The sequence below is a fragment of the Natator depressus genome, chromosome 5 (genome assembly GCF_965152275.1).
Source record: "Natator depressus isolate rNatDep1 chromosome 5, rNatDep2.hap1, whole genome shotgun sequence".
NCBI classification, from domain to species: Eukaryota; Metazoa; Chordata; order Testudines; family Cheloniidae; genus Natator; species Natator depressus.
In genome coordinates this window covers 81,898,367-81,925,603 of record NC_134238.1, presented here as the reverse complement: position 1 = coordinate 81,925,603, position 27,237 = coordinate 81,898,367, and the positions used below count along the sequence as shown (strand labels likewise).

General features: G+C 40.8%; 1 protein-coding gene and 1 pseudogene across 1 annotated transcript in view; both read right to left on the bottom strand.

Moving 5' to 3' along the window:
* Nucleotides 1-21,155, bottom strand: part of ROR2 (receptor tyrosine kinase like orphan receptor 2) — a 253,722-nt gene extending 232,567 nt beyond the window's left edge. Inside the window, exon 1 of the mRNA XM_074954047.1 lies at nucleotides 20,719-21,155. Coding sequence (XP_074810148.1) covers nucleotides 20,719-20,827 — 109 coding nt within the window. The 5' untranslated portion in view covers nucleotides 20,828-21,155. The remainder of the gene's footprint in view (nucleotides 1-20,718) is intronic.
* On the bottom strand, nucleotides 10,433-19,430 carry LOC141987897 (histone H3-like; annotated as a pseudogene).
* Nucleotides 21,156-27,237: the final 6,082 nt, after the last annotated feature.

Sequence of the window (27,237 nt, the reverse complement as noted above, 5' to 3'; positions counted from 1 at the left end):
CGTATATTTGACAGGTTGAAAGAAATAGCTGAGGGACGTATGCACAGGAAGGACTAATTCCTGTACTGTTGTTCAATTAGAGATCATTATTTTCCAAACAAAAATATATACCTACCCTTCAGAGTTTGGTATGCCACTGGCAAAGCCAGGGCTGGATTAACCCATAGCTAATAAGGCTTAGCCTTAGGCCCTCTTATTTTTAGGCCCTACTGTAGGCCCTCCATTCCATATTGAAGTAACAGCTGAGTGATGATAGCAGGGCCATCAGAAATTTTCTCTCTCATTAGATATTGCTTTGTACAAATTAATCCATCAAGATCGTGAATTCAATTCATGGTGGTTGTGATTTTGTCTTCGTGGACTAAGCAAGTGTTTGTGGGCCCAAGCAATATTGAACTTTGTACATAGTAGGCCTACACTGGACAATAGAAGCCATGTTGAAAAAAGGAGGCTGGCAGAAATTGAAGGAGGCCAAAGAAAGAGAGCAAAGACAAGATGTAGTGCTGAAAGGTACTCCTTCTCTCCTAACGTTTTTTCCTCCTACTAAGTCTGGTGGTGAAGGCGGCCAGGAGAATACCAGCCCAAGTGATCCTGCTTCACCTGCACCTGATGAAAAGGAGCAGCCTCCTGTGACTTCTCTAGCTGCAGTCTCACCCCACTCCTCTGAAGACTTTCCCAGTGATAGTAATACAAAAATATCTTCCTCCAACGATCCAGGCAAGCAGGACATGACTTCTCAAGATCTCATTTCATATTGGACTGAGAAAGGCCCACAGAAGTGCCAGAATCTAGATGCTGACTTTCCACTGACAAAGTGAGAGTACACCAATCAGAATCATTATCTGACCAAATCAGTGTTTGAATATGTGAAGCCTAACAGATTGGCAAGCGAGAATGGCTCATCTATTCGCCTTCTAAGAAGGAAGTGTTCTGTTTTTATTGCTGCCTCTTTTCTGATACCAATGTGGGGAATATTCAGAGAAGTCTTCAGTGATTGGAAGAATACTGCATACATTACCAATCATGCAATGAGCGAGCAGCGTACGTTGTCAGTTAGCAGCTACCATGCCCAAAAGAAAGTTAGTGGCAGAACTGATACCCAACTGGAAAACCAGTTTTTGGAAGCTCATGTTTATTGGAAGAATATCCTCATATGCGTAGTTGAAACCATAGTTTTTCTTGCTAATCATGGTCTGCCATTCCGTAGCTCATATGAGACTGTTGGATTGAAACCCAATGGCAATTACCTTGGCGTTCTAGAGCTAATCGCTAAATTTGACCCTTTCTTAGCTCAACACATCAATGAACATGCAAATCATGGAACAGGCTATACATCATATCTATCAAAGACTACTTGTGATTAATTCATTGCACTGCTGGCAAAGACGACACTATCAGCTATTGTAGATGAGATCAAAGATGTGGGATATTTTTCCATGTCCATCGCCTCAACACCGGCGGTGTCATATATAGATCAGCTGACTGTCATCTTGCGTAACGTGCTACCCAGCGGACCAGTTGAACGTTTCAGGACCTTCATAAACATCACCAGCCACACAGGGGAGAAACTTGCCTCATACCTACTAAATTTCCTCACCGAAAATGGGATTGACATCAGCCTTTGTCACGTCCAAAGCTATGACAATGCAAGCAATATGAGTGGCAAATATTCAGGGATGCAGGCAAAGATAAAAGAGCGCAATGCTTTGGTTGATTACATACCACGTGCTGCTCACTCAACCTTGTTGACCAGTCTGCCGTGGATTGTTGTGTTGATGCAGAGAAAAAAATTGTACAATTCTTGGACAAATCCAAACCGCATCAACCAGTTGATGCAACCAAATGCCGCAAAAGACAAAAGACATGCGACGATGCAACTGCCCACTCACTCAGTGACAAGGAGGCCTTCAGAGTTACCTTCATCACAATCATCGACAAACTGAAGAGTTCACTAGACCATCGGATCGAGCTTATGAAAATATTGACAAAACTGTTCGTGTGCTGACAAATTTTTCACCTAACATTTCAAGTTCCTAAGTCAGTGAAGGTATCAAACGTCTGTGTCAGAAGTACCCAGATGATCTCCCAGTAGATTTTACTAAAGAATTTCTTCAGTTTGTTGAATTCACATCACTCTCAGATATAGAGAGAAAAATGATGAAAGCAAATCTATTCGGATGTACCAAGTTACCACTGAATCCAATATGATAGAATGTTTCCCAAATGTTGTAACTGCATTACGGCTGTGTGTGTCTCTAATGATCACTAACTGTAGTGAAGAACATTCCTTCTCTCTTCTAACAAGGGTCAAAAATGCCCTCCGATACACCATGACTCAAGAGCATCTCAGTGCTTTGTCCCTTTTGAGCACTGAGAATGAAATCGTCAGGTCTTTGAATTACAATGACATCATTCATGACTTTGCCACAGCTAAAGCAAGGGAAAAAATGTGTTTGTTTGAAGATCTGAGTAGAATAAACTTGTTAATTTTACATAAATAATACGTATGTTTGATGACTTCATATTTTTTTGTAATATGTAATTCATACTTAGGCCCTTCCCTCCCATTAGCCCCTCATAACCTTAATTCAACCCTGGGCAAAGCTACATTATTTGTGGCACTAATCATGCAGGACCAGATCTATGAGATATTAACTATAGGTGATAAGTAGTTTACAGGCAAAATATGAACTCAAAACATGTTTATGGAGTCATGTCTTTCAAGTTCAGTTCAATGGGGGGAGGGGGAGAATAAGGGACAAATTTCTGTCAGAAATGATTCCTGGGTCCTGAAGTTTGAAAAAGGTCCATGTTCAAACAAATGCACTTTCCTCCCCATGATCAGAATCTACAAGCAAGGTTTAGCTTCAGGGCCATTCTCACCACTTTGCTGGTTCACTGAAGCTGGAAATTGAATAAGATCTCATCCCTATTGCAAAAACAGAACTTAGTCTCAGGGAAACAGATTTCCCCTTTTAAGTCTAACCTTTAATTAAGTGAGCCAAAATATAAAATAAAATTGAGCTATTTCCCAGTAACTGGAGGAACTGCACTACAGAAAGCCACTACCTGCCAGAGTCAGACAGAAACAGAGACTACAAAAAAAAAAAAATATTTTTTTCCTCCTAAACTGGAACTCAGCTAACTTGCAGCCTCTCTCAGAGAAACCAATCAAGAATCACTTCTGCTGAGCTGACACTCAAGAGGCACATTTGATATGCCCAGCTAATTAATGACAAAGGTGAAATACTGTGCAAGTTCCCCCACATGATGTATTACAATAAACACTACTCAAAATTCAATATATCATAGAATAGCAGTCTGACAAAGTTTGCCAATATATAAAAAGGGAGAGGAAAGTTTGCAAAAAAGCTTCTACAGGCCATTCATAGATATGAACAATATTTAGAGAAACCACTGCTGGTTCATGGATGCAATTGAAATTCAAACCAAGATTAATTTTCAATAATTTTGCTGGCAAGTCAAAAAACCTCTCACTAATTTACAGAGAACAAACTTTCTGAGGAGGAGACCATCTTTTCATTATGGGTGGATACAATGCCTAGCACAATGAGACCCCTATTTCTAACCTGGTCTTATGTACTACCACAATACAAAACAACTACAGTAACTAGACAAAGATGAAAAAAACCATACTGCTGGTATCACAAATGTCACTTCACCACCAACACCCAAAAACACAAAAAAAAACCCTACTACCACTAGCAGTCGATCAGAAATGCTAATTGTAAGTCAACATTTCAGGTCCATTATTAGGCAAAACTCATGTAAGTCAGTCAATGGGAGCTTTGTCAGAGAAAGGAGCTCAAGAATGGGTCTTTATTTTCAAATACATTTCAGAGTTTATATACAGCATAAAGGTATGAATTTAAATTGTTCTGTAAATCAGAAACTTTGCTCCCTGGGACAGCCTTGTGCACTACTCATCTAACTGAAATGGTTTCAGCCTTTCCTATGGCAAAGATCAGCTTATAATAGTTCTGAGCAGTTTCCAGAAATTTAACTGATTTAAGTGGTTCTAAAAGATTAAAACTCTTGCATTTAATTTTAACATATAATTTGAAAGTGTATTTATTTTATTTGCTAAGCAGCCAACTTTTTGCCCTACTCCAGAGACTAAATTCACCACAGAGTAGAGAAATTTTACCACTTCATAAATATCTTGTTAACAGCTAAACTATGACCTAGGCAGGATACTTCATCACAAAACAGAACATTAAATCAACCGAACTCATTTTTGTTAAAGAGGCAATGTAAACTGTAGCCCTTGCATAGTGAAAAAAAAAAAATCCCCTATGGAGGGAGGAATGATAACTAAGTAGTAAAATTGAAAGCACTGCTTTTACCCCAGGACCTATGGTTCCAGTCCAAATTATGTTTTTAAATTAAAGACATTTGGTAGTCTCAAGTCTTAGTCTATTCTGGACATTCATCCAAATCACAAAACCACCACACATTTCAGTATAACTTGGCAATCCCTGCACAGAAAAGCCCAAATCTGACCTAACTGACTCAGAATTACCAAAGAGAGCGGCCTTGCTAGTTCATAGATAAAAGTCACTGGGAGAAAAGTATGAAGAAACTTGCACAGAATGCATATGTTATATGTACTAAAAGGAGAAAGGAGTTCACAATTTCCACTTTTTTGTAACCAACAGTATTAATTCACAGAAAAAAAGAATGTTGACGTCTCTTAAATGGTTAAAAGCCAAGCCCATTATTTTTACTGTAGCATTGTAACTCTCAAAATAAAATGGAGGAACTCATCTCTCCATCACTGTTTCAAATGTAACCATCTGACAGCTGTTCAGTGACTTCAGGTACCTGCCCAGCATAAGAGCCACCACTATAAGTGGCAGGTAGACCAAGATCTGGACACAAACTCCACTCTCTTCTAATCCTTGGGGTAGGGCCCACACTGGTGGAGATGCATGTACTGACAGTGCTATACCTGTTGACTAAGGCAAATTAAGAATCTAGAGTTTTAGGAGATTGGGAGAAAAGGGCCAGAATGAAATTGAGTGTGGGCAGCGAACAACATACCTAATAGGGTGGAAACAGAAAATATGTAAAGAGAAGGGAGAAGTTAGAATGAAGAAACAAGACATACAAAGATGGGGGTTAAAGGAGATGGACAGGGAAGGAGAAAATGCATGATACATGGCAAACATTTATGAAATGCATATTTTTATAGTATTAATTGGCTTTAGTTCTAAGCTTAAACATTTATTTAAATTAGTCTGAAGATTCAAGTTTATTATGATGATGAAGCTGTTCCGAACTATGCAGATACTTGGCTCCTGGCTTGCACTGAGGGATAGTGTGGAGCCAAGTCATCCCAAGGGGAGCTGAGGGAAAGATTGGTCCCAAGGAGGAACAATCCCTCCTATATCTCTCTGGCACACAGTGGGAGCATTCAGTCTGTACAGTACAGACCCGTTTACGCACAGATGTCGGGAGTCAAACCGCCACAACCGCGTGTTAACGGACTGCGGGTTAAGAAGGCCACGCTGAAAAAAGTGTCTATGATTCACTTAGAAAAAAATGCCGTTATTTTCTGCTCTCTCTTATGAAGTCTGTCATTTGCCGTAGATGAATGATTTCGATATTTTCCGCATTTTGCTCCTCCATAAATCTTACAGCAGTTTCTACAGCACTAAGGGCTTCTGGGGGAGAAATTTTGACCTTTTCAACAACGTCCTCGCCATCACTTTTGTAGTCCGACGTAGCCTCTCAGCCCGTTAATATTTCTTCCTCAGACAGAAATTCTGAAGTCAGGCAATCTTCATCCATCTCCAGCCACTCGGTAATGATTCCAGCGACGTATCCAAACTAAAATCTTTTATCATTTGAAAGGAAAGTTTACCTTTATCCTCTTTTGTCTGCGTGTGTGTTTGTAGGACATCTTCTTCCAAAAATCATTCAAAGTCTGGCTCTGAATCAGTGCCACTGCTGGAGTTTTCCAAGTCTGAGCCATCTTTGACAGAAAAGGCATCACCAAGAGCCTTCATCCAGCAGTTTTCAATGGACTTTTGTTTACTCCATCCCAAGCTTTTTTAACTAAATAAATAATTTCCTTCATGTTTACCTGTTTCAGGAATTCGGAAATGCCTGAAGATGTGCATGACACGATCACCGAAATCAGCTCCCGTCGATAATTGTTTTTAAAATTCTGAATAATGCCCTGGTATAAAGTTGAATTTTTGATGTGTGATGGTAGGTATAGCACTCGAATTTTTCCATGACTCGATACCAATGATTCGGCTGGAGGATGGGCTGGATAATTGTCAAGTAGCGAAAGTGCTTTGGCTTCAAGTTTCTTCCACCGCAGATGCTTATGAACAGCTGGAACAAAGCTGTTGTGGAACCAGTCATCGAAAATGTCTCTCATCATCCAAGCATTTTTGCTGTTAGCATATATTACTGGTAGTTTGGCTCTATTGAGGTTATTAAAGCAGCGAGGGTTATGAAAGCAGCCAATGAGAAGAGGGGCAAGCTTATGGCTGCCCGTCTTATTACTACAGAAAAGAAGAGTCACACGATCTTTTATCTTTTTAAATCCAGCTATTTTCCGTGTCTCGTAATGAAAAGCTAAAGTCTTATCAAGTAGCAGTTTTGCAATAAAGCTGTTTCATCACAATTATAAAGTTGTTCTTTGTGGTAGTCTTAATTTTGTAAAATAGATTTTAACTCAGTGGGAAACACGCTCACAGCGGATTCATTGGCTTTCTGCAGAAATCGATACCTGCTATGCCATGACACTTTTTAAAACTACTTATAAACCACTTGCTGGCTTGGAATGATTCATCCCCCATTAAATTTCCAAATTTTGTCACATAGGTTAGAAGAATTGGCCCACTTAGTGGCATTCCTTTCAGCCTTTCCTGAGCAAACCACGTGCGCATGGCTTTGTCTATTGTGGGTTTTGCTGAACAGTGCACACTTTTTCGCTTAAACCCCGTGGCAGAATGAATATTTTGTACAAAGCCATTCAGTTTAGATTCGTTTTTTAGCAATCCTCGGAGAGTAGATTTGGCAATCCCAATATCTTTTGGGACTTTGGCCTGGGTTTCTCCGCTATTTACTCCATCTATTGCAGCTAGCTTTTCTTCTACAGCATAGGAATGCTGACGCTTGCCCTCTGCTATTATATTAGGCCTACGGTTAAAATTTTCTAATGTAGTATATACGTATATTACTATATAACTACTATCTATTATATATCTCTCCAGAGTGACAATGACTAAGCATACGTGATACGTCTTTACCGATATTATTAAGATAACACGTTTCTGCTCCGCACTTCCTGTCGATTTCTACGTCAGTGAGCAAATCCATAGCGCTACATAGCAAGTTCCTGGACCGCGTGTTAACGAGTCTCGTGTGTTAAACAGGTAACACTGGGAGGCATGGCGCTACCGCATGTTAAGTGGATTCGCGCGTAAATGGGTCTGTACTGTATATTCATGTTGCCTAAAGTGTGGATGGCATCCCTCAACAGTGAGAGAGTAGTGCACAAATGACTAGTGGGGCTAGGGGTGCAGACAGACCTCAATTCTTCTCCAGAGTTTCAGCTTTCACCTCTTTCGCCCCCTCCCCTTTCTTTCTTTAAGACTTTAGCTGTTATGGTTACAAAAAAAAAAAAATGAAATAAAACAACCACCACCACCTCCTCAAATTGTTAATCAGGTATAACAGATGTAAAAACGCTTTACTGAGATTGCAGAGAGCCTAAAATCATAGCTCTGCGATATGAACTGCCCCATTCATTTCAATAGATGGTACTCCTCCAGAGTAATCTGGACCTCCAGGAGTGCACAGGGAGTACATGTAGTACCTGAACTCTCTGAAGTTCTCAGAATTGTTCCTTGCCATTGGATGGGGTACAATGCCATAGGAAAGAATCAGTCCTGGAACTTTCGCTTCCTCCCCCTACACAAGGGCCAGGGGAGTCTGGTCCTTGATTAGTAAGACCACGTTCAAAATAATTTCTGTATGGCAAATCCATTGCCTACTTTTGAGGTAGATTTAACATATCACCTCAATGAGATGTCAATTTTTGAAGAAAACTTGCACATGATGAGAAGTAATTATCTAGAGTAGACAGAACATTTGTAAGACATTTTTCATCTAACATTTAACCCATGCACACTGTCTGCAACAGCAATTACTAGATTCCCCATTCCATAAAATTGTTCATTCATAAGTATCCCATTCCTAACTTTGTGAATGATTCCCAGAATCCTTCTGTTTGATGCCCCTATGGGCACCTATTAAAATGTTTTAGTAATATTATAATCACATCTCATTTCTTTATAATCTTCATTTGTTAGAAGATTTTGTAAAAATGTCTAATCTATATGCCCTAAAATTTTCAGAAATAAATCATGACACTCTAGCTAGTTTGATATACTTAAAGTATCAGGATTTAAAGAGATTCAGTAAGTCTTCTACAGCACTATGCTGACAAAAACAGGACAAGGCAAATGAGAGAGGAGCCTCAGAAGGTTCTAAAAGTTGGATAAGTACCCAAAAATTCACATATTAATGTCCAAACCAACTGAGTCTGCAAAACCGGGTTACAACTCTCGCAAGAACAGACACAGTCTTTCAAGACATCTAGTACTGCTTCTGGTCTGGTTGGAAATACCTCAAGATTATTCACCCTTGCAGCATTAAATTACTTCCAGCCAGAACTAGGAAGTGCAGTTATTAAAAAAATTAAAACAGCAAAGTTATCCTCAAATAGGTTTGGTTCAGATCCTGTTCAAGCTTGTAATTTTACCCAAGCCAGATCACCTATCCCTATGCAAGGGATTTTGGTCAAAGAGAAGAGAATTTGCCATCAGCCACCACAGTAACCAGAGAATGTTTTAAATTTTCAAGGTCCCGAATAGTGTCAACTTCAACTATCAGGGTTCCCAGGGTACTCTAGGTGATGTCTTTATTTCCTGTTCCCCAGTAAAGGTATTCCCCACAAGGTTAGTATGTTTTTGGCTTGTCAAAAGATTTTTTTCTTCTTCAGCTTTATTTTAAAACATCTCTTCAAAATGATGTATGGTCTACATCACTTCTTTCAACACACTGTCCTAATACTTATGGGGTAATTTTGAATAGACACACCTTCTTCCTTGATACTTTGAAATCAGTTTTATCCTAATATATATTCCAACTGCTTAACTATATTTAAAATAAAAAATTAATGTTTTAGTAGGAAGGTATAAACTTCCTCTAGTTGGCATGAGATCCCAGTAGCACATAATTTTTATCTCTAGTCCATATATCATTTTTATGTCATAAAAATAATTATGGCAGAAGACTCTCCTACCTGACACATTCAGTTTAAAAATGTTCATTCATTTTTACCTACTGTGATGCAAGGCTTAGGATGTAGGTCCTAAAACTGAGCTAAGCAGCATTTGCTGGAGTTTACAATCCAAGGGGGTTTTTGAGGTTCATTACCTTCCTCATTCTGGTAAAAGAAGAAGTGCTTTTGAGCATTTGTCTTTAACCAACAATTACCTAGAAGTATGCCTCCAGACAGGACACTTGGAGGCCAATGATGTCCTATATGGACATTATGGATGGAGCTCAGGAGCATAAGATTTGCAGACATTTGAATCCTAAGTGGCAATCAGCGGTGAGAATATCCTGAAAAGGTCTGTAATAAAATCAAGCCCAAGCAATTAGAAAATATATGGCACATGCAAAAATATTATCTCTCTCTCAGGTTGTTTTAGGAACAAGATAAAAGAGAGTATGTGAATTTTATTCTAAAATTTATTTGAAAGTCCCAATTCAAGTTCTCAAGTTTTGTTAGTAAGAGAGGTTATAAATTAGAACCACACAGATAAGAGATTATTACTTGTAACCTGTAGAGCATCTAAGGCCTTGTCTACACTACACAGTTTTGTTGACAAAAGTCAGGTTTTGTTGACAAAACAGTGGAGGTGTACACACTGAAATGCTTCTCCTACTGACATAACTCCCCTGATATGCCAACATACTAAAACATGGGTGGCGAAACTATGGCTCGCAAACCACATGCGGCTCTTTTACAGTTAAAGTGCAGTTCGTGGAGCTCCCCCCTCCCGCACCTACCAGACTGGGAGAGGGGGGAGCTTGGGGTTTCTACCATGCAGCAGGGTGGTGGGGCTAGGGGCTTCTGCCAAAGACAACTGGCTTACTGAGAGCTGGGGGAACAATTTAAAGATTCATCTCCCCCCAACAGTTTGAGTCACACATCCCAGGCATGCCCCCCCCGTACCCTCAGCAACCCCTCCATACAGCTCCCAAGTGTTAGCTCCACCTGGACAGGCAGTGGCAAACAGCTGCTGCAGGGAGGGGCCACTGTTTTAGCTCCATGAGGAGAGGCTTGTTTTGGGAGCCGGCGGGCTCCGAGGGGGGTGCTCTAGGCTCTCTCCCCGCAGATGTGGCGCGCCAGCTGGATGTCCTTGGGCATGATGGTGACTCTCTTGGCATAGATGGTGCACAGGTTGGTGTCCTCGAAGAGCCCCACCAGATAGGCCTTGCCCGTCTCCTGCAGGGCCATGACGGCTGGCAGATCAGTCTTGAAGTCCTGGGCAACCTCCCGTATCAGGCGCTGGAAGGGCAGCTTGCAGATCAGCAGCTTGGTGAATTTCCCGCAGGGCCATGGTGCTGGGGCAGTAGCAATGGGGCTTCTTCACCCCACCCGTGGTGGGGGCACTTTTCAGGGCAGCCTTAGTGGTGAGCTGCTTGCAGGGCGTTTTGCTGCTGGTAGGTTTACGAGCGGTCTGCTTGCTACGGGCCAGCCTCACTGCAGCGCACTACCAACCTCTCTCTAGCCCAGCAAAAACAGCAGCACTCCCTGCAGCTCCCAGCTGTTTGCTGCTACCTCTAGCCATGGCCACAGCTCCCAGCTGGGCTCTCAGTCCCCCACACTGCCCCTCTTCAGTTGGTGGAAGCACTCCTGGTAAGGACGCATACCACCGACAGAAGGAGGGTAGTGACGACATCAGGCACAGCAGTAATTAATGGGGTGGCTGTAAGTGCACCCAGCATAGGTCGACTTCAGATTGTAGTGTAGAAATAGCCTAAAGCAAATGTTTCTTGAGTATAAATAAGTGACCCTTCAATATAAACAATTAAAGGGACTAGAGATATTAAATCCACCATCCATTTGGTTGAAAAAAAAATTTTTTTTTCCTTTGATGACAGTCCACTGGAAGATATTTAAGGTATAGGGATACAGACAAGAGAAACTGTGATCTTTCTTAACCTCTCAAATGAATCAAAATTACCTTACAGCTCAAATGGAAGAATAATGTTGGGAAATTACAAATTTAAAACATTTTAAAAAAAGAAATTCTAGAGGAGAAATTCTAGAAGTGTATTTAATGGAATTCTCTGGATCTCAGTTAGGAAATGCACATTTATTAAAGTACTGAAAATACTACTGATAGGGCCATATCGGAAAATAAAAAGGGAACTTCTGATTGGCATATCCTTTCACGGACACAGAACTACCATAAGGGTAAATTATTTTAAAATTGTGTACTACTGGGATCTCATGCCAACTAGACTAAATTTACAGGAGAGAAAGTCTAATAGGTGTTGGGGGTGATGCAGGAAATTCTCTACATATTTGGTGGGAATGCCCAAAGGTAGTAAAATTTTAGAAGCAAACAGTTATACATCTTAAAGAGATTACAGGTCATGACCTCCCTCTTGAGCCACCGATATTATATTTGCACGTCCCAAATGAGAAAGTATATATTTTAGAAAAACAAATTAATGAAACAATTTACTGGTGGCAGCCAGATGTGCAAGTGTTGACGGCTGGAAGAGGAAGGAAGTATCTAGTTTAAAAATGCAGCAAGGCAGAATTTGTATTGATCATGGAAAAACTAGTCTAACAGACATAATAATAAGGAAATGGTATTTCCACGTGCATTAACTTTCATCAATTCTTAAAATTTCTTAGCAAATAAAGTCAAACTCCTTATTTCATACACTAAACAGTATAGATCAAGAAATTCTAGATATTTGAACCAAGTCCTGATGTGCAGTATTATGTTACCTTATTTCAGACAGTAGGATTCTTTGATACTCTGATTTGGATTAATGTTGCTTTATACATTTTGTGGACATATTTTTGTATTACTGAAGCATTTTCAGGGATGAGAGAGAGTTGAAGAACAAAGGGAGAGTTCGCACTGTCTCTCTTTTGTTTGCATACTTCTTAATGGTTGATCATTTTAATGTGTGGATATGCATAGCTCTGGTGTGTGCATATGTTGAATTATTAATAGATTAATATCTTACAGATGCAGATATATGTAAACAGATGCTGTTCCCATCTTGCTACCAAGTATATACATAATACAAAAGGTCTTGGTCTATATTTACCCCTTTCCTCACATGTGTCTTTATTGTTAACTTAAAACAAGAAAATATGAACCTTAGCCTAAGCTTTTTCTGGAGTTAGATTGTTCCTAAAGTTCTCTCTTCTGAACCTCTCTTTCTTTGTCCCTGGGTCCCTAATCCTCTGAAAAACACTCAATCCCTTTTCTACATCTGACTTGGTGCTAATGAAACCCACCTGGTCTGGCTGTCAGGTGAGTCAGCAAAATAATTTTCTGAGATTCTCCCCATATAGTAACCTTATTTAAATGTCCTAGGTTGTAGTTTATGTTGTGATAGAAATTTATTTTTCTTTATAATAAAATTTAAGAGAAGAAGTGTATTTGGCTAGTACAAACAATATTGATATCTCTATGCAATTACACTTGTAACTGTTTCTCCTGGGGAAGAAATGTGAGTTTAAAAATTTTTAATATCTTTTACTCTAAGTTACATGGTACTCCAATCACTCTAAACAAAAATGCTATATTGTATGATCTTTACAATGTTAAAATAAAATATTATCCGTATAGTTCAGTTTACGATTCAGTTGGACAGTTACGTATGTTGTGTTGAAAAGTTAGTTTGAATTAATTGAGTGTGAAGACTAACTTGTAGCAGAACCGTGACTGAATTTATCTTTTCTTCATACAACAAAGTAAAGTCATTCTAGTTAAATACACAAAAGTATAGAAAAATAACGTTAAGGCATTAAGCTGGCAAAAGCAAGGAAAATCAGTTAAAGAAGCCTCTTCATCCTGAAATAATACTTACCAGATGAGCTGTTAATGAACCGCCTAAAACAATTTTAAACAGGACAAGGAGCAGTGACCTAAAGTGGTGGAAGAAATGTTTAGGCTATAGATATTCGGAGAAGAAGTTTTTAACAGTCAGAGCAATTGGAAGCCAGAAATCTAAGTTCAGTGGGGTTCATAGGTCTCCCCAAGTTTCTCAGTGAGTTTTTTCCAATAGGAGAGAATAACACCGATTAATATTAAGACCACTAAGTCATCTAGTCTGACTTCCACTATGTTGCAGGACATGAAATTTTATCCAGGTACTTTATATTAAGCCACAAAGACTTTAGTTAGACTAAAGCATTTCAGTCCCCAGGGGACTTAACTGTGTGCTACAGGCAGAAAACAGGAGAGGCCCAACGCCACCAATGCCCAAAGTTTGTGCAATGGCAGTGAACTGATTAGATGAGATATGGCCAAATGATCCCAGCTGGCAAATCATGTGCCATATAGCAGAGGAATGCAAAAAACAAAAACAAAAACAAAAAACACACAACCCACAAAACCCTGTTGGTGAGAGAGAAAAGCTTACATGAAGCTCTTTTTTAGGTCCTTAAGACCTTGTTTGTCATCAGTACTTTCATTGACTGCCTGTCTATTGAATGTCTGTATAATTGATTACAACTGGTAATATCTTTCAGTGGCTGGTTTCAAAGAATACAACCTTAATTGATGATTGGGTACTACCAAATCTAGGAACAGGCAAGCCCAAAGGACTCGGTCCGTGGATACAAAGGGACTTAGGCTCAGCACTGCAATGTCCAACTTTAGGTGCCCTGCCACCACTCTAATGGAATCTCCTGTTGAAACTTTCTCACTTTGTTTAAAATACTTGAATTTTCATTGGGGCAAGGACTTGAACCTGACTCTCCCATGTCCTAGGAGAGTTCCCTAAATACTGGAATATAGATGCTGTCTCTATTCCCTCCCACCCCCAGAATATTTCATTATTTTGTACAAAGTAGAACTGCTTAACAGGAGAGAGCTCTGCTGCAAAATACTCTATAGGCCAGTCAGCTAAGAAGTGGAAGACCTGGATTCAAGTACCTGATCCAAATCAGGCAGAATGGGGATCTGAACCCAGGTTTTCCTGCATTGTGGGAAAGTATTCTAATGACTTGGGAGGACATGTGATGCCACCTCCTCTGGTTGTGCTTTATGCAGGGCCTGATCTGGTAGGTGTGCTCTGAACCTAGTCTGGGACTCCCACTGGGGCTTAAGGCATAAGATAGGCATTGGGCATCAGGATTTAAGCAGCTGTATGCATGCCTATTGACAGAAACTCAGGCACCATGGGAATTTTGGCACCAACAGGGTCAGGCAGAATCCGAGCATCTAACTATTGAACTTAGGCACCTAAAACAACAACAGACATCTAAATGCTTTGTGGATTTAGTCCAAGGATTTTAAGGCATGGAAAGCATATCCACTCAAAAAATTAGGATCCCCTAGCAAACCAAAATAACGCAAAAGCAACTCCTTGGCAACGCAGTATGACCTTGATAATACTGAAGTAGTCACCTATGTAATAAAAACCTCACATCATATGTAATGCAAAATATGACCATATCAGGGAAAAAGAATAATATAATGCCTAAAGGGATTCAGAATGCTACTTTACTTTTTGCAGTCTGCATTTAATACAGAATAAGACAATGGTTAAATTAATGTCCTTTACAGGTAGTCATGGTGTAATCTATTTCTAATAATTATGTGCACTGGCCCTCCCCTCTAGAACTAGAATACCCAGTATGAGTCAATTGGAATCAATTGCTGCTAGGTTCTACATTAACTGTAACCACTAGGAAAACGAGCTGAACCTTGCTGTAGATAGCTCAATTAAAAACAAAGGCAACAAAACACTGGTATGTATAAAGAATGGGATAGAAAATAATGAAAATATTATAATACCGTTATATAAACCAATGGCTCGCTCTCACTTGGAATATTATCTATAGGTCTGGAGGCGACCCCATCTCAAAAAAGATATGAAAGCAAAAGGAGTCTAAACACAATTGGCCAGAATGATTAGTGAAATGGAAGGATTTCCACACAGAATATGAAAAAGATTGCAACGACTTAGTTTAGAGAGGAGACAAACGTAGTGAATGGTATAGAGAAAGTAAACCAGTTGCACCTGTTCAGCCTTTCCTAATACAAGAACAAGGGGACACTAATTTCAATTAATAAGGAAACAGATTTAAAAATAAGAGGAAATGTTTTTTACACAATCTATAATTGACCTGCGGAACTCACTTCCACAACATATCACACCTAAAAATTTAGTGGTATTCATTTACATGCGGCAGTAGACATTTATATGTATGAGAACCTCCACAGTTTTATTAGACAGAATAAAACTTTTTAGAAGAGACAGAAACTCACCTGGGATAAGAAAAAATCTCTTTCTATGGGCAGTTTTTCCATAACTGTCCACTACAGAGTTTCCTGCACCTTCCTGTGATGTCAGAGAGGGGATACTAGGCTAAATGAACCACTGAATGCTCTGAATCAAGCTGTCAATTCCTAAATTTGGGCCTTTAATTTACCTTTTAAAGTTTTCAAGAATTACTTACATTGTTCTCTCTTGGCCACTTGTAACAGTTCTAAATAAGCTGGGTACCAAAACACAGTTTGTACTCACAACACAAAAGTGAAAGTTTGTTTCCCCCTTCTTGGATTCATAATTTCCAAATCGGCAAACTAGAAGAAACAGAAAAAACGTACTAGGAATTGATAGATATGATCATCTTATTGACTTTTGTGCAGATAATGAATAATAAGCTAATTGTATCTGTCCAAACTGTTTTGATTTCATTTTGAAACGGAAACATCATTGAAGAGAACTATTTTCTAGAATGCTTTTTGCAACAGAACTAATATTGAGCCAACAGCTCAAAAGGCTTGTACAAAAGTAAATTGGTAAGGGACATTTGACTTCAAACTATTCACATCTTTAGAGGAAAGAATCATTTAAGTTAAATTGTTATTTGTCCCAAATAACTATGCTGCAGGAGCCTGCAGTATTAGTAACAATAAAAAACAGGATTAACAAACAATGCATCTTCTGTCAGTGCAGCAAAATCCTGTTGTTCCTTTTCTTTGAAGCTTTAACTACTTTGTAGTCACTGGATTAGAAGACTTGAGCACTTGCCTACTTTCCAGACATGCTGAGCCTAGTGACAAACTTCCTTTACAAAGCAACAGCTCCAGAGAGAATAAACAAGCCTAAATAGCAAGCCATCCTTCACACAGGGAGCCTAGTTACAAGAACATTACAAACTAAATGAAATATTGTAAGCAGCATTTCTTCCCTGTTAAGAGAAACACCACACCGCACTTCTATAAACATACTGAGCTGATGCATAACAAAGGTGGTTCGCTTTATTTGACACGACTGCTGGGCAGACAATGTACGAACTATGAAAAGGGGACTCTGAAAAAAAGAACTTGACTACTGACTGCGAAGTTGTTTCCAATATATACAGAAGCTAAATGCATCTACCTATCATTTTAACCGAATACAACATTTCACTTGACAATAGAGGTTCTCTGAAGATACTGTCTGAAAAAGACACTAACAAATCTTTATTTAGAACTCATAACTATCAATGGAGATTCAATACATCTTGCAACAAGACCCTTTCCTTTTTAATTTCATTCCAACCAGTATTTGTTGCTAAAGCTGCTAGTCTCGTAATTAATGAACAAGTACATTTCCATACAAATGACAATACTCAGTACTATTAACACCTTGCCCAAAAGTGCAGTGAATTTAAAAAGAGATCAGCTTTCCTGCAAACAACTGAAAGCTCACTAAATAGGATTAATTCACCCAGCCTGTCAATCTGCCTTTTTCTCCCCACGAAGTTGCATTTCTGTGCTATTTACAGCAGAAAGAGATTATGGAGAAAAGCATTTGTGATGGAATTGCTATTAACAAAATCAAGACACTCCAGGGGAAAAAAGTTTCAGTGGAAACTTCATTTACCTTTTGACTCAAAGACAAACTGAATTGCTATACAACTGGCATTGTAATTATAACAAAAAAGATTTGTGTCTTGTATGTGGAAAAAAGCTTAGTGAAATGTATTACTAACTGTATTAAGATTCCTCCATTTTCAGAGCTGCATGGGAATTAGCCAAATAATCTACATTGACTTTCATGGGAAGTCTCTGGCTAAATCCCATTTATTAAAGTCAAGGGGGAAGGAAGGGGTTGGTAGATAAATCCAATGCAACTTTAGAAATGCAAGGTTTTTACTACATCTAGTAATATATTTAAAGGCATTTAGATGTAATCTGCACTATAATAATAACTTTAATACCGTACTCAAAGAAATGTGTTCTCTTCATTAGTAGCATCTACAATTTTATAAAGTGCAGTATTCATAAAATCATAAACACATTTCAGTTTTGATTTCTCTACAAGTAGGAATGTTATTAACAGGAAAAAAATCTTGCACCAATGTCCTGCATCCTTTCTAAGGTACATAAATGGTTGCTATAGGGTCATTAAAATGTGCAGGTCTTGCACCTAACATTAAATAAACAACATTTTTAGAGCCCTGCAAATCTGCGGATTCTGAGGATCGGATGCAGATACGAATTCTGTATAATAATAGGAGTTCTACCACATGCATGCTAATATTTTCAGATCAATGTACGTTTCAGCCAGCCTAGCTCTAGGAAAAATAAATAGAGGGAAAAAATCTCCCAACATTTTTTTTAATTGCATTTTTTGATTTATTCTATTTTTAGGACCATTCCACCACAACCAAGTCATATTGCCTACAAAGGCAACTACAGAAATAAAACTAGTATTGTCAATAGAATCTCAGACAACAACAAAATTAAGATTGTGCATGCACAGTTTATATCACCCAACCGGGTTTCCTTAGAATATTTTGTCTTCCACTCAGTGCTTTTGTCCCCACAAAAAAGACATTCCCCTACTAATTCCCAGTAGAGACAACTGCTGCTCACAGGAGATGTAGAGAACTGTTTGGCATGTCTTTGTTTTTGCAGTCAATTATGCAGAGCTGTGTCACTAGCAAACGTTGTGTGACTACACTGCGAATAATACTTAAGGGGTCACCCATCAAAGACATCCGCAAGGGAGGGGGAGGGGAGGTTTCTTCTGCCAGCACATGAAGGGAAGGAGTGAGCCGGGAATGTCAGATAATCAATGAATATGCAGATTTGTGTAACAGGCAGCCAAATGTTTGGATTATATTGTTTAGTTACGGTGCCATTCATCTATGATTTCACTGCCGAAGCCCTCAAGAGTTTTACAAGAGTACAGAAATCATCTCACCAAAATCAAACTAAGCATATAAGGCAGTTTAGGACTTTGCCTAGAGACTCTTTGTTGAAAGGGGAGGGAGGCGTCCTGTCTTGCAGAGAAGGGTAGAGTAAAACTTTCTGGAAATCCTGTGCAAATCCTTCATGTTGGTCCCTAAAAACAGATCCAGCTGTTTTGAGAAATTGGAAGAAAATGGTGGGGGAGGGGGATGGTATCTGGCATTCGAGCTGGAACGACAGCATACACCGAAAGATCGCCATCTCCACAGCCCAGACTCCGGGAGGCTTTTAAAGGCACCCACTGAACATCTGCCCCCGGCTCACACCCCGCACCGCTAGGAGCTTGCTGCTTGTGAAATTTCGGCTCCGATGTACACCGAAGCTGTGGCTGAAGTTCCCTGCAGGGAAGCCAGGGCAGCAGTGCAGGGCGCTGCAATCTGCTAGCGCTGCCCCCAGGCCCTTCAAAGGGAGCAATAAAAGCCTCAAGAAAAGACGCGCAACGGGAACTGACCCCAAGTCTCTGAGGTGATGCTCCCCTCCTACCCCACCGCCTCCTCCAAAACCCTCCAGCTTTCTCGTGCCTCCCCCCCTCCCTCCATGCTAATGCAGCAAATGGCACGACCGAGGAGCCCAGAGCTGACCAACAGGAAATATAGACATCTGTCACCTCCCGGGGAGAGGTAAGTGGATTACGAAACCAACAAAGGAAAGAAAAACCCTTTCAAACATGCAACTGATTAACAAATCCCCTCCAATCTGCAGCATCACTGTTATTCCTTACAGACATCGTCGGGTTCCTCATGCACGTCAGGGCAACTAAGTTAAAGCCTCTTAAAAAGTAATGAAGAGTCACTAGTTATCAGCCAAACCATTCCGTCGCAAAGTTGACCCAGGACGGACCGGTTACAAACCTGAAATGCACATGACGACTCGGTGTCATCTCCTCCCCAGGATCACTGGGCAAAACGCCTCCGGGAAGGGGTTTAGGGAGCAAAGTTTATCAGCTGGGGGGGGGGGGCACTTTTCCAGAGAACTGTTTTGAGAGAGATCAAAGAGTGTCGGACTGAACCCAGCAGCAGCTCCCATCGCCAGTTCCCACTCCACAACCTAGGGGAAAGGAAACGTTAACCCTCTCCCTGCCTGCTTCAAGGGGAGGGCCACACAGCTTAGCTGGGCATGAAACACGCAGTCCATGGATGGAGCTTCTCTTACAGGCACTGTAACGCTTACACCAGAGCAGCTCCCCCGCCCCACACGCTCCCAGAGCTCGCTATAAATCCTGGCGTTGTTGGACCAGGGAGATGCCGGACAAACTGGCAACGTTTCAGCAGCCGCAGCCAGTCCGCCACGGTGCGAGGTCAGATGTTAAAAGGGCCAGTTTATTCAGCTCTCCAAACAATCGCAGTGCTTGGTGAACCGAGTCCGGACGCTTCCTGATCCCCAGGGCTGCCCCCTCGGCTCTCTGCGGCAGCTCAGCCAGGTACACACAGGAAATGGGACCCTCCAAAACACACACACAAAAAGAGACTCAATTAAGCCTCCATCAATGCCAAGCACCGGTGCTTCCCCCCCCCCACCTTAATCCCCACCCCCATCGAGACTCTGGCAACACTCAACAGCCCAAGTAACAACACATTATTATAGCCACTTGGGGGGTGGGGGGGGAAGGACCCCCCTGAGCTCCCCATCAGGGCCTCTGACTGCAACAAACATCCCCCCTCCTCTTCTTTGCTGCCCCCCCCAAAAAAAACCAACAAACTTCAGGCCGGGGCACCCACGGCTGAAACCCATTAAGCGGCTCAGCTGCAGGAGCAGCTGGGGGTGAGGAAGAAGAGACGGTGATGGATCACGGGAAGGGGAAGCTTCAAAAGCTTTTTCTCAGCAGTCACCTCCCCCCGCCCCAGCTCCGGGCCTGTCCTGCACAAAATGTAACATCAGGTTTCTATTGGGCCCCCGAAGACAACAACAAACAAACGGGCTCCGCCAGCCCCGGCTCGGAAGGAAGGCGGGCAGGCTTTGCACAGCTAGTCTTCAACCAAGAACACCCCCCCACCCCCACCACCACAAAAAAGTAGCATCCTCCCTCCGGCCGGGTGGGCAAGGGGGCAGCCAGCGAATAACGACCGTGCCCAACCAGCTGGGGGGGGGCACCCACGGTTGAAATAGCCCTTCCCTCCCACCAGCCCTGTAAGGGTGTCCCAGAGCCTCTTACCTGCCGCATAGAGGAGCAAGAGCGAGGAAGCCGCCAGCAGGGCGAGCACGGAGCTCGCCGCGCCCCGCCGCTGCGCTGGTGCCCCCCTGGCCGCCCCGGTGCGGACCATGCTGCCCGCGGGGCTCCCTCCGGTTCTGCTTCTCCTGCGAGGGAGGCGGGCGCCCGGCCGCCGCACAAAGAGCCCTTTGTGGTTCAGCCGCTCCGGTCCCCGCGGCCGCTGCCCCCTCGCAGAGGCGGCCGGGGCTTTTCCACGCCGCGGCTGGAAGCGGAGGCGCTGCCCGGAGCTCGCTGCGCCCGGTGACAGCCTGGGGCTGGGGGGATTTCACCTCCTCGCTTCAGCGCCGCGCAGCTCGCGTCTGCTCCGGCTCGCGGTTCCTCCAGCGGCGGCCCAGTGCCCAGCAGGCGGGGGCGGGGGCGCCCGGGCTCCAGCCAGCGCTCACTGTAACGGGCCGCCCCGGACTGAGCGAGCAGCGAGCCTCGCCGCCGCCGCCTCCGGCATCCCAGCGTCACTGGGGAGAGTCTCACACAGGGGACGGGGGGCGTGCACAGCCCGCGGCTCACGCGCGGCGCCGAGGGGACGGGAAAGCCCTGCGCTGCTGCCCCCTCTGCTGGCAACCCAGCAAATGCCAGGAGGGGGAGGAGAGCCGGACCCTCGGGAGGGGCTTTTCCTGCTCAGTTCAGGGACTGCTGGCTCAGGTGCAGTCCGATCTCCGGCTCTGCCGCGAACCGGCCAGGAGTCTGCGTTTGGCAAAACAGTCGCTGCTGGGAGAGCTGAGCCTGAGGTAAGGGCTGTTAGGGGAACAAGAGGCCGCAATTAAGGAATGAATTAAGTGGGCAATATAATATTTGCAGAGGACTAGGCACATTTAGGCCATGCAGCAAGCGCGTCCCGTAGGGAAAAGCTCCAGTATTCTTCAAGATACCAAAAAAGGGTTTGAAAAGGAAAACGTGAGGGAAGAAACAATACACCGCTTGATGGGACTTGCCTCCCTTTCCCTAGCAGCAGAAAGAGCAGCTTTTTCACTTCCAGCCCGTGTCAAGTGATCACAAACCATTACTCTTTCCAAGGAAACGTCCAGCCTCATTAGCGCTGTAACACACATGAGAAGATGAGAGTACCCCGAGAACGTGATCCTGCCTTGAAAGCACAGCGGATACTCTTTAGTTGAAATGTTAAAAATAAATCGTCGAATTTTACCCATGAGGGGCAGGATTTGTTCCCTTAAAGCTGCAAGACACAAACCGTAATTTATTACAGTTAGTGCTAAATATTTTGAGCACAATTTAAACTTTTTTTTTTTTGCTTTCTCAAATTTCTTTGTTTTGCACATACAAAGAGGTCTTCAACATGAAGAAATCATTCCCTAATGATAATGCAGAAAATAGAGTAGGGACTTGTTCATTCCATAATATAAAATCTAGAGGCCTGATATATTATTTGCAACTGAAATAGTATTTCTAGATATGTATTTGATTTGTTGGAATAAATAAAAGTTGGAATGTTGAAATCTCATCAAATAATTGAGGCTATAAATATATAAGATCTTACAAATATTATTATTCTTTGTTATAGGTATTGTGTGTAATGGCCTGATGCTGAGTAGTGCTCAGCACACACAACTCGCATTGATTTCAGTGCCTCTCAGAATCAGGCCTTGAATGTACATTTCTTTCAAAAAATATTATTTTGTCCAAAATTTTCTACTTACCATAAACAAAGACAAACACAGCAACATAGTCCTTTATGTCTTTGTGGCCAGTTTCTTTCCTCTGAGTTTTTCAGTCCGAAACTGAAGATTTCTGTGGCACCTCATAATGAAAAAGGAAAGAGACTGGAATAGTCATAATTTCCTCTCTGGTCATTGCTTAGTTAATGCTAACACCAGATCATCATTAGGCAAAAAGGCCTTGATTCATGAAAGCAGTTAGGCACTTTTCTGAACAGGGATGCTTTCTTGAATTGGGGACAGTAATGCCAGGACTACATTGAATCTGTTTCCACCTCCAGCCATCCTCAGGAAACTTTTAGCACCAAAGGCAACCTACACAGCCAGTATGCCTGAGACACAATTTAAGGGGCCCTGTCCAGATGAAAAAATCATTCTTGAGATTTTCAAAGTAATGTTGGGATTTACGTAATTTCCATTAATTTTAAAGGAAGCTAAGTATCCAGATTCTCTAGTCTGCTCTGAAAATGTATATTTATTATAAAAAAAATCTTATTTTAAAGGAATTATTATTACTAACAACAACTCTGATTAAATTATAATGTTAAAATCAAATTTATTGTTAACATTTTATGTTAAATGTTGTCAGGCCACACAGCTTGGACAGGAAAAGTAACTAGATTGGTCTATTTCACTTTCTAATTAGTAAACTTCACCTTGCTGGTTTTTATGTACTAGCACACACCCTGCTGCTGCCTTTAGGATTCCAACACAACATTCCAACTTATATCTACTTATATAAGGACAAGAATAAGATTTTCCCACTTTTTTGCTCCTGTTTGTACTGTAGAGCTTACATAGTCATGGGAGAATAAGGTAGGCTTGATTATTCTTTCTCCTATGTCTTTAACAAAACTGTCCACTACATTCTGTTGTAAAAATCTTTTTTTCCCATGCATAAATAAGTAATTAAAAATAGTTGAAGTAACTATCCTATCAGTTACTTAAAAGAAAAAAGCTAGTAAGAGAACACTGTAGTTTTCTCAAAAATAAAAGGATTCTAAAGTATGGAAATGTGCAGCGAGCATTATCTAAGCAACCTTAACTCTTTTCCTGTCCCCTGGCAGATCTCACACTTGTTACAAGTAAGGCCATCTTGCTTATAACATGGAGACAGATTCTGAAGCCAGTCAAGTCACTCTGGGGTAAATTAGATCAGAATCTGGTCCAAAGACTGTTAGACAAAACAATGTAGAAAAATTTCCTAAATGCATCCTAGCAGAGAGTTCTTTTCCCAGAACCTCCTCCCATGGGTAACTGCAGGAGAAGTTGATTTTTCCACACACATACCAATTCTCCTCCCCCCCACGATTACACTTTACAGAATTAGATGCAGTGACTGTTCTGTAAAGAGCAATTATGGATAATATATTTACTGAATTTATCAATTAATTTATCAAGGGACAGTCAATACTGAGAATGAACTACTGTACCGCTAAAGAAAATTGCACCAGTTTAACTAAAAATTGTGTTTTAAACTGATTTTGTTAAACCAGTACAAAAGGCTGTGCAGACACTCTTATTTCAGTTTAAACCAAGAATATTTTGGTTTAATTTAATCTTTAAATTGATTAAGATTCAGTTTAAACTAAGTCACTCTTAAACGAAGAGTGTCTACGTAGGAATTTGCACTGGTTTAACTAAATCATTTTTAAACCCAATTTAAATTAAACCAGTCAACTGACAGCCTATACGTAAGACCTAAATCCCCCTATATTTTATCCTTATACAGATGAGCTTTCTTTGTTATATACACTATGAAGCAGCAAATCCAAATGCATTTACTTTCATGTATAACTCGTTTTCATTATGCACATGTCCCCATAATAATAAATAAAATAATAACATAAATAAATACTTTGCCTTTATTCAGTGCTTTTCATCTGTGGATCTCAAAGCACCTTGCAAAGTAATTAGGATATTGGCCTGAAACAAGATCCTGTATCCAAATAACTCTGAATTTAGCGATTGATCAGATTCTGATGGAAACCTAAATGAAATATCATTATTCCCATCTCACATAGGAAACTGAAGAACAGGGAAACTTGTCCAATTAATGCAACAAACATTTGCATTCAAAGGCATATACAACTAGGTCTCTTTGACTCCAAAGACATGGTTTCATAATATTCCACTTATGAGCATGCTGCATGCTCAGGGAGAATCAGTTGGTAGAGCTAAGCATAAGAAACCACAGTATAAATTCTTTCTCTGTATAGCAAGAAATATGTGCTGCAAGCACAAAATGGTACATTTCTTCTGGGTTTGCTCACCCTACTAATTTAAAGTATTAGAGCATTCACTTGTGTTCTTTAGCATATGGTCCCAAACTGTTCTCTTGCTATTTGATTACGAAAGATCTGTGCATGGATTTATTTGAATGACCAAATGGTTTGAAAATGTGCCTGATAGGAGCAGTTTAAAGCAGTAGGTGGGGCTAGTTGGTGGATACTTATCTGAGAATCTGATAAAAAATTGAACAGATTCCTTTTACCATATTACTTCTACATCCCATATTAACTATGTTTTAAGGAGGCTTATGAACTCTGGTGTGGCTCGGGCTTCAGTTCGTAAAGTTTCAATGATCCCATAATCACTTCCAAAATCCAGAGAAAATCTAATTCATGCACTAAATCTACTACATAAATCAATGCCTGGTTAGGGGCCCAATATTTATGCTCATGTAATTAGGCCCACTGAAGGCAATGAGACTACTTGCACAGGAAAGGATTGCTTCTATGCCTCAGGCTTTGCTGAATCAACCCCTAGCTCTTCACGTGTAGTTTTCATTAAACAGTTGGCAAGTACCTGCCACATAATTCAACTAAATCAATGAAGTTTCACTAGAGATGAATTTGGCTCCTCGTTCCTAAACACAACCTTTTCCCACCCCCACTAAGCATGTATGACCTCCAAAATAAAAGTTATATTTTTATAGCTTTATACAATGGCAGTATTATGTACTAATATATTTTAAACATACACTACATACAAAAACAAAACTCTACTTTTATGTTAAAGTTTTCAGAAGACTCTACTAGTGGTAGTAAAACTCAGAGAGATGTGACCTTCTTACTACATTGGAAATGGAAATATTTTTAACTTTACAAACTTCAGGTTAACAAAATGGATGAAATTCTTCCCTGTGCAGAGGAAGCACAAGGTCTAAGTACCAGTTAAGTGCCACGTAAGTCCTCAGCATAGGACTTGAATGCTACATAGGCCTTGTGCATTTCACCCACTGTGAACTATGCTCTATGTAATGTCCCTATTATTCAGAACAAATTTGCAGGTTTCCCACATTTTTTTAAAGAGACATAGAAATTACAAAAAGAAAAGGAGTACTTGTGGCACCTTAGAGACTAACAAATTTATCTGAGCATAAATAGTCTCTAAGGTGCCACAAGTACTCCTTTTCTTTTTGCGAATACAGACTAACATAGCTGCTACTCTGAAACCCATGGAAATTACAGTTCTCAATAGCAACCAAAATACGAGACTGGAAAAATTATGTTAATTAGAAAGCATTTTTCTTACAGAAGTGGTAATAATGATATATTTTTGTAGATAACTACATATTTTATAGCAGATTACACATAGTGTACATTAAATATTACACACACACACACACACTTACACTAATTAGTAAATTAGCACAAAAGAAATAAAGAAAAAAAATTGCAGGAATCTCTCGTCTCTCTCTCTTCTGCCCTCTCTTTCAAGTGCACACACAGGGCAACTGTCTCCATGTTTCTTTCACCTACATAAATATACCACACTGACCACAGATGTTGGTCAGTCTCATGCAGCCAACAGATGCTGACAGGCATTCATGTCATCATAAGTGATATGTTTAAAAGTGAACACATTATATCTCTGGCATTTCCCCTTCCTAAAAAATAAAATAAAACAAATACAACTTTTTATTATTTTTTAAAGTATGCTCAAGAAAATGTTCAAAGAGACAGAGCTGGCCCCCATAATTCATAGGTGATCTGGATTATGAAGCTCTGAGTAGTATTTTGCCATCTGAACCCTCTGACACTCATAAAACCAGAAAAATTGAAAAAGGGGGAAAAGCTTCATTCCATCTCCTCAATGTCAGTTATTACTACAAACAATGCAACCAAAGAATTCTTTGCTGATGCTCAAAACTGAAAACAGTGTAAGATCAAGCTTCTTTAATAAGGGCAAATAAAAAATTGAACTGCCCCAACCTGGAAAAAAATTTCCATTTAGGGCGAAAGTCATCCTTGGTACTCCTCTGATTTCACTGAAGAATGAGTTTGTCTGTTTTAATCCTCCTTTCCCCAAATAAAAATAACTAAAAAGAAAAGGAGTACTTGTGGCACCTTAGAGACTAACAAATTTATTTGAGCATAAGCTTTCGTGAGCTACAGCTCACTTCATTGGATTCTTTTTGCGAATACAGACTAACACGGCTGCTACTCTGAAAAATAACTAAGATACTCTTTTTAATGTGATTCCCACTATAATTAGTTGTTGATTGTACTGAAAGACTCCTATCAATCTTAGTGCAAGTTATCAATCTTAGATACTTCCATGGCCCCCATTACCATAAGTATCTCAGTCTTTAGTGTATTTATCCTCACACAACCCCTATGCTGTAGGGGAGTGCTCTTTATCCCCATTTTCCAGATGGGGAACTGAGACACAAAGAGGCTATGTGACTTGCCCAAGGTTCCACAGGAAGGATATGGCAGAGCAGGAACTTGCATCCCAAGTCCTAGGCTAGTGCCCTAATGATTGGATCATCTTGTTTCTCTCACCA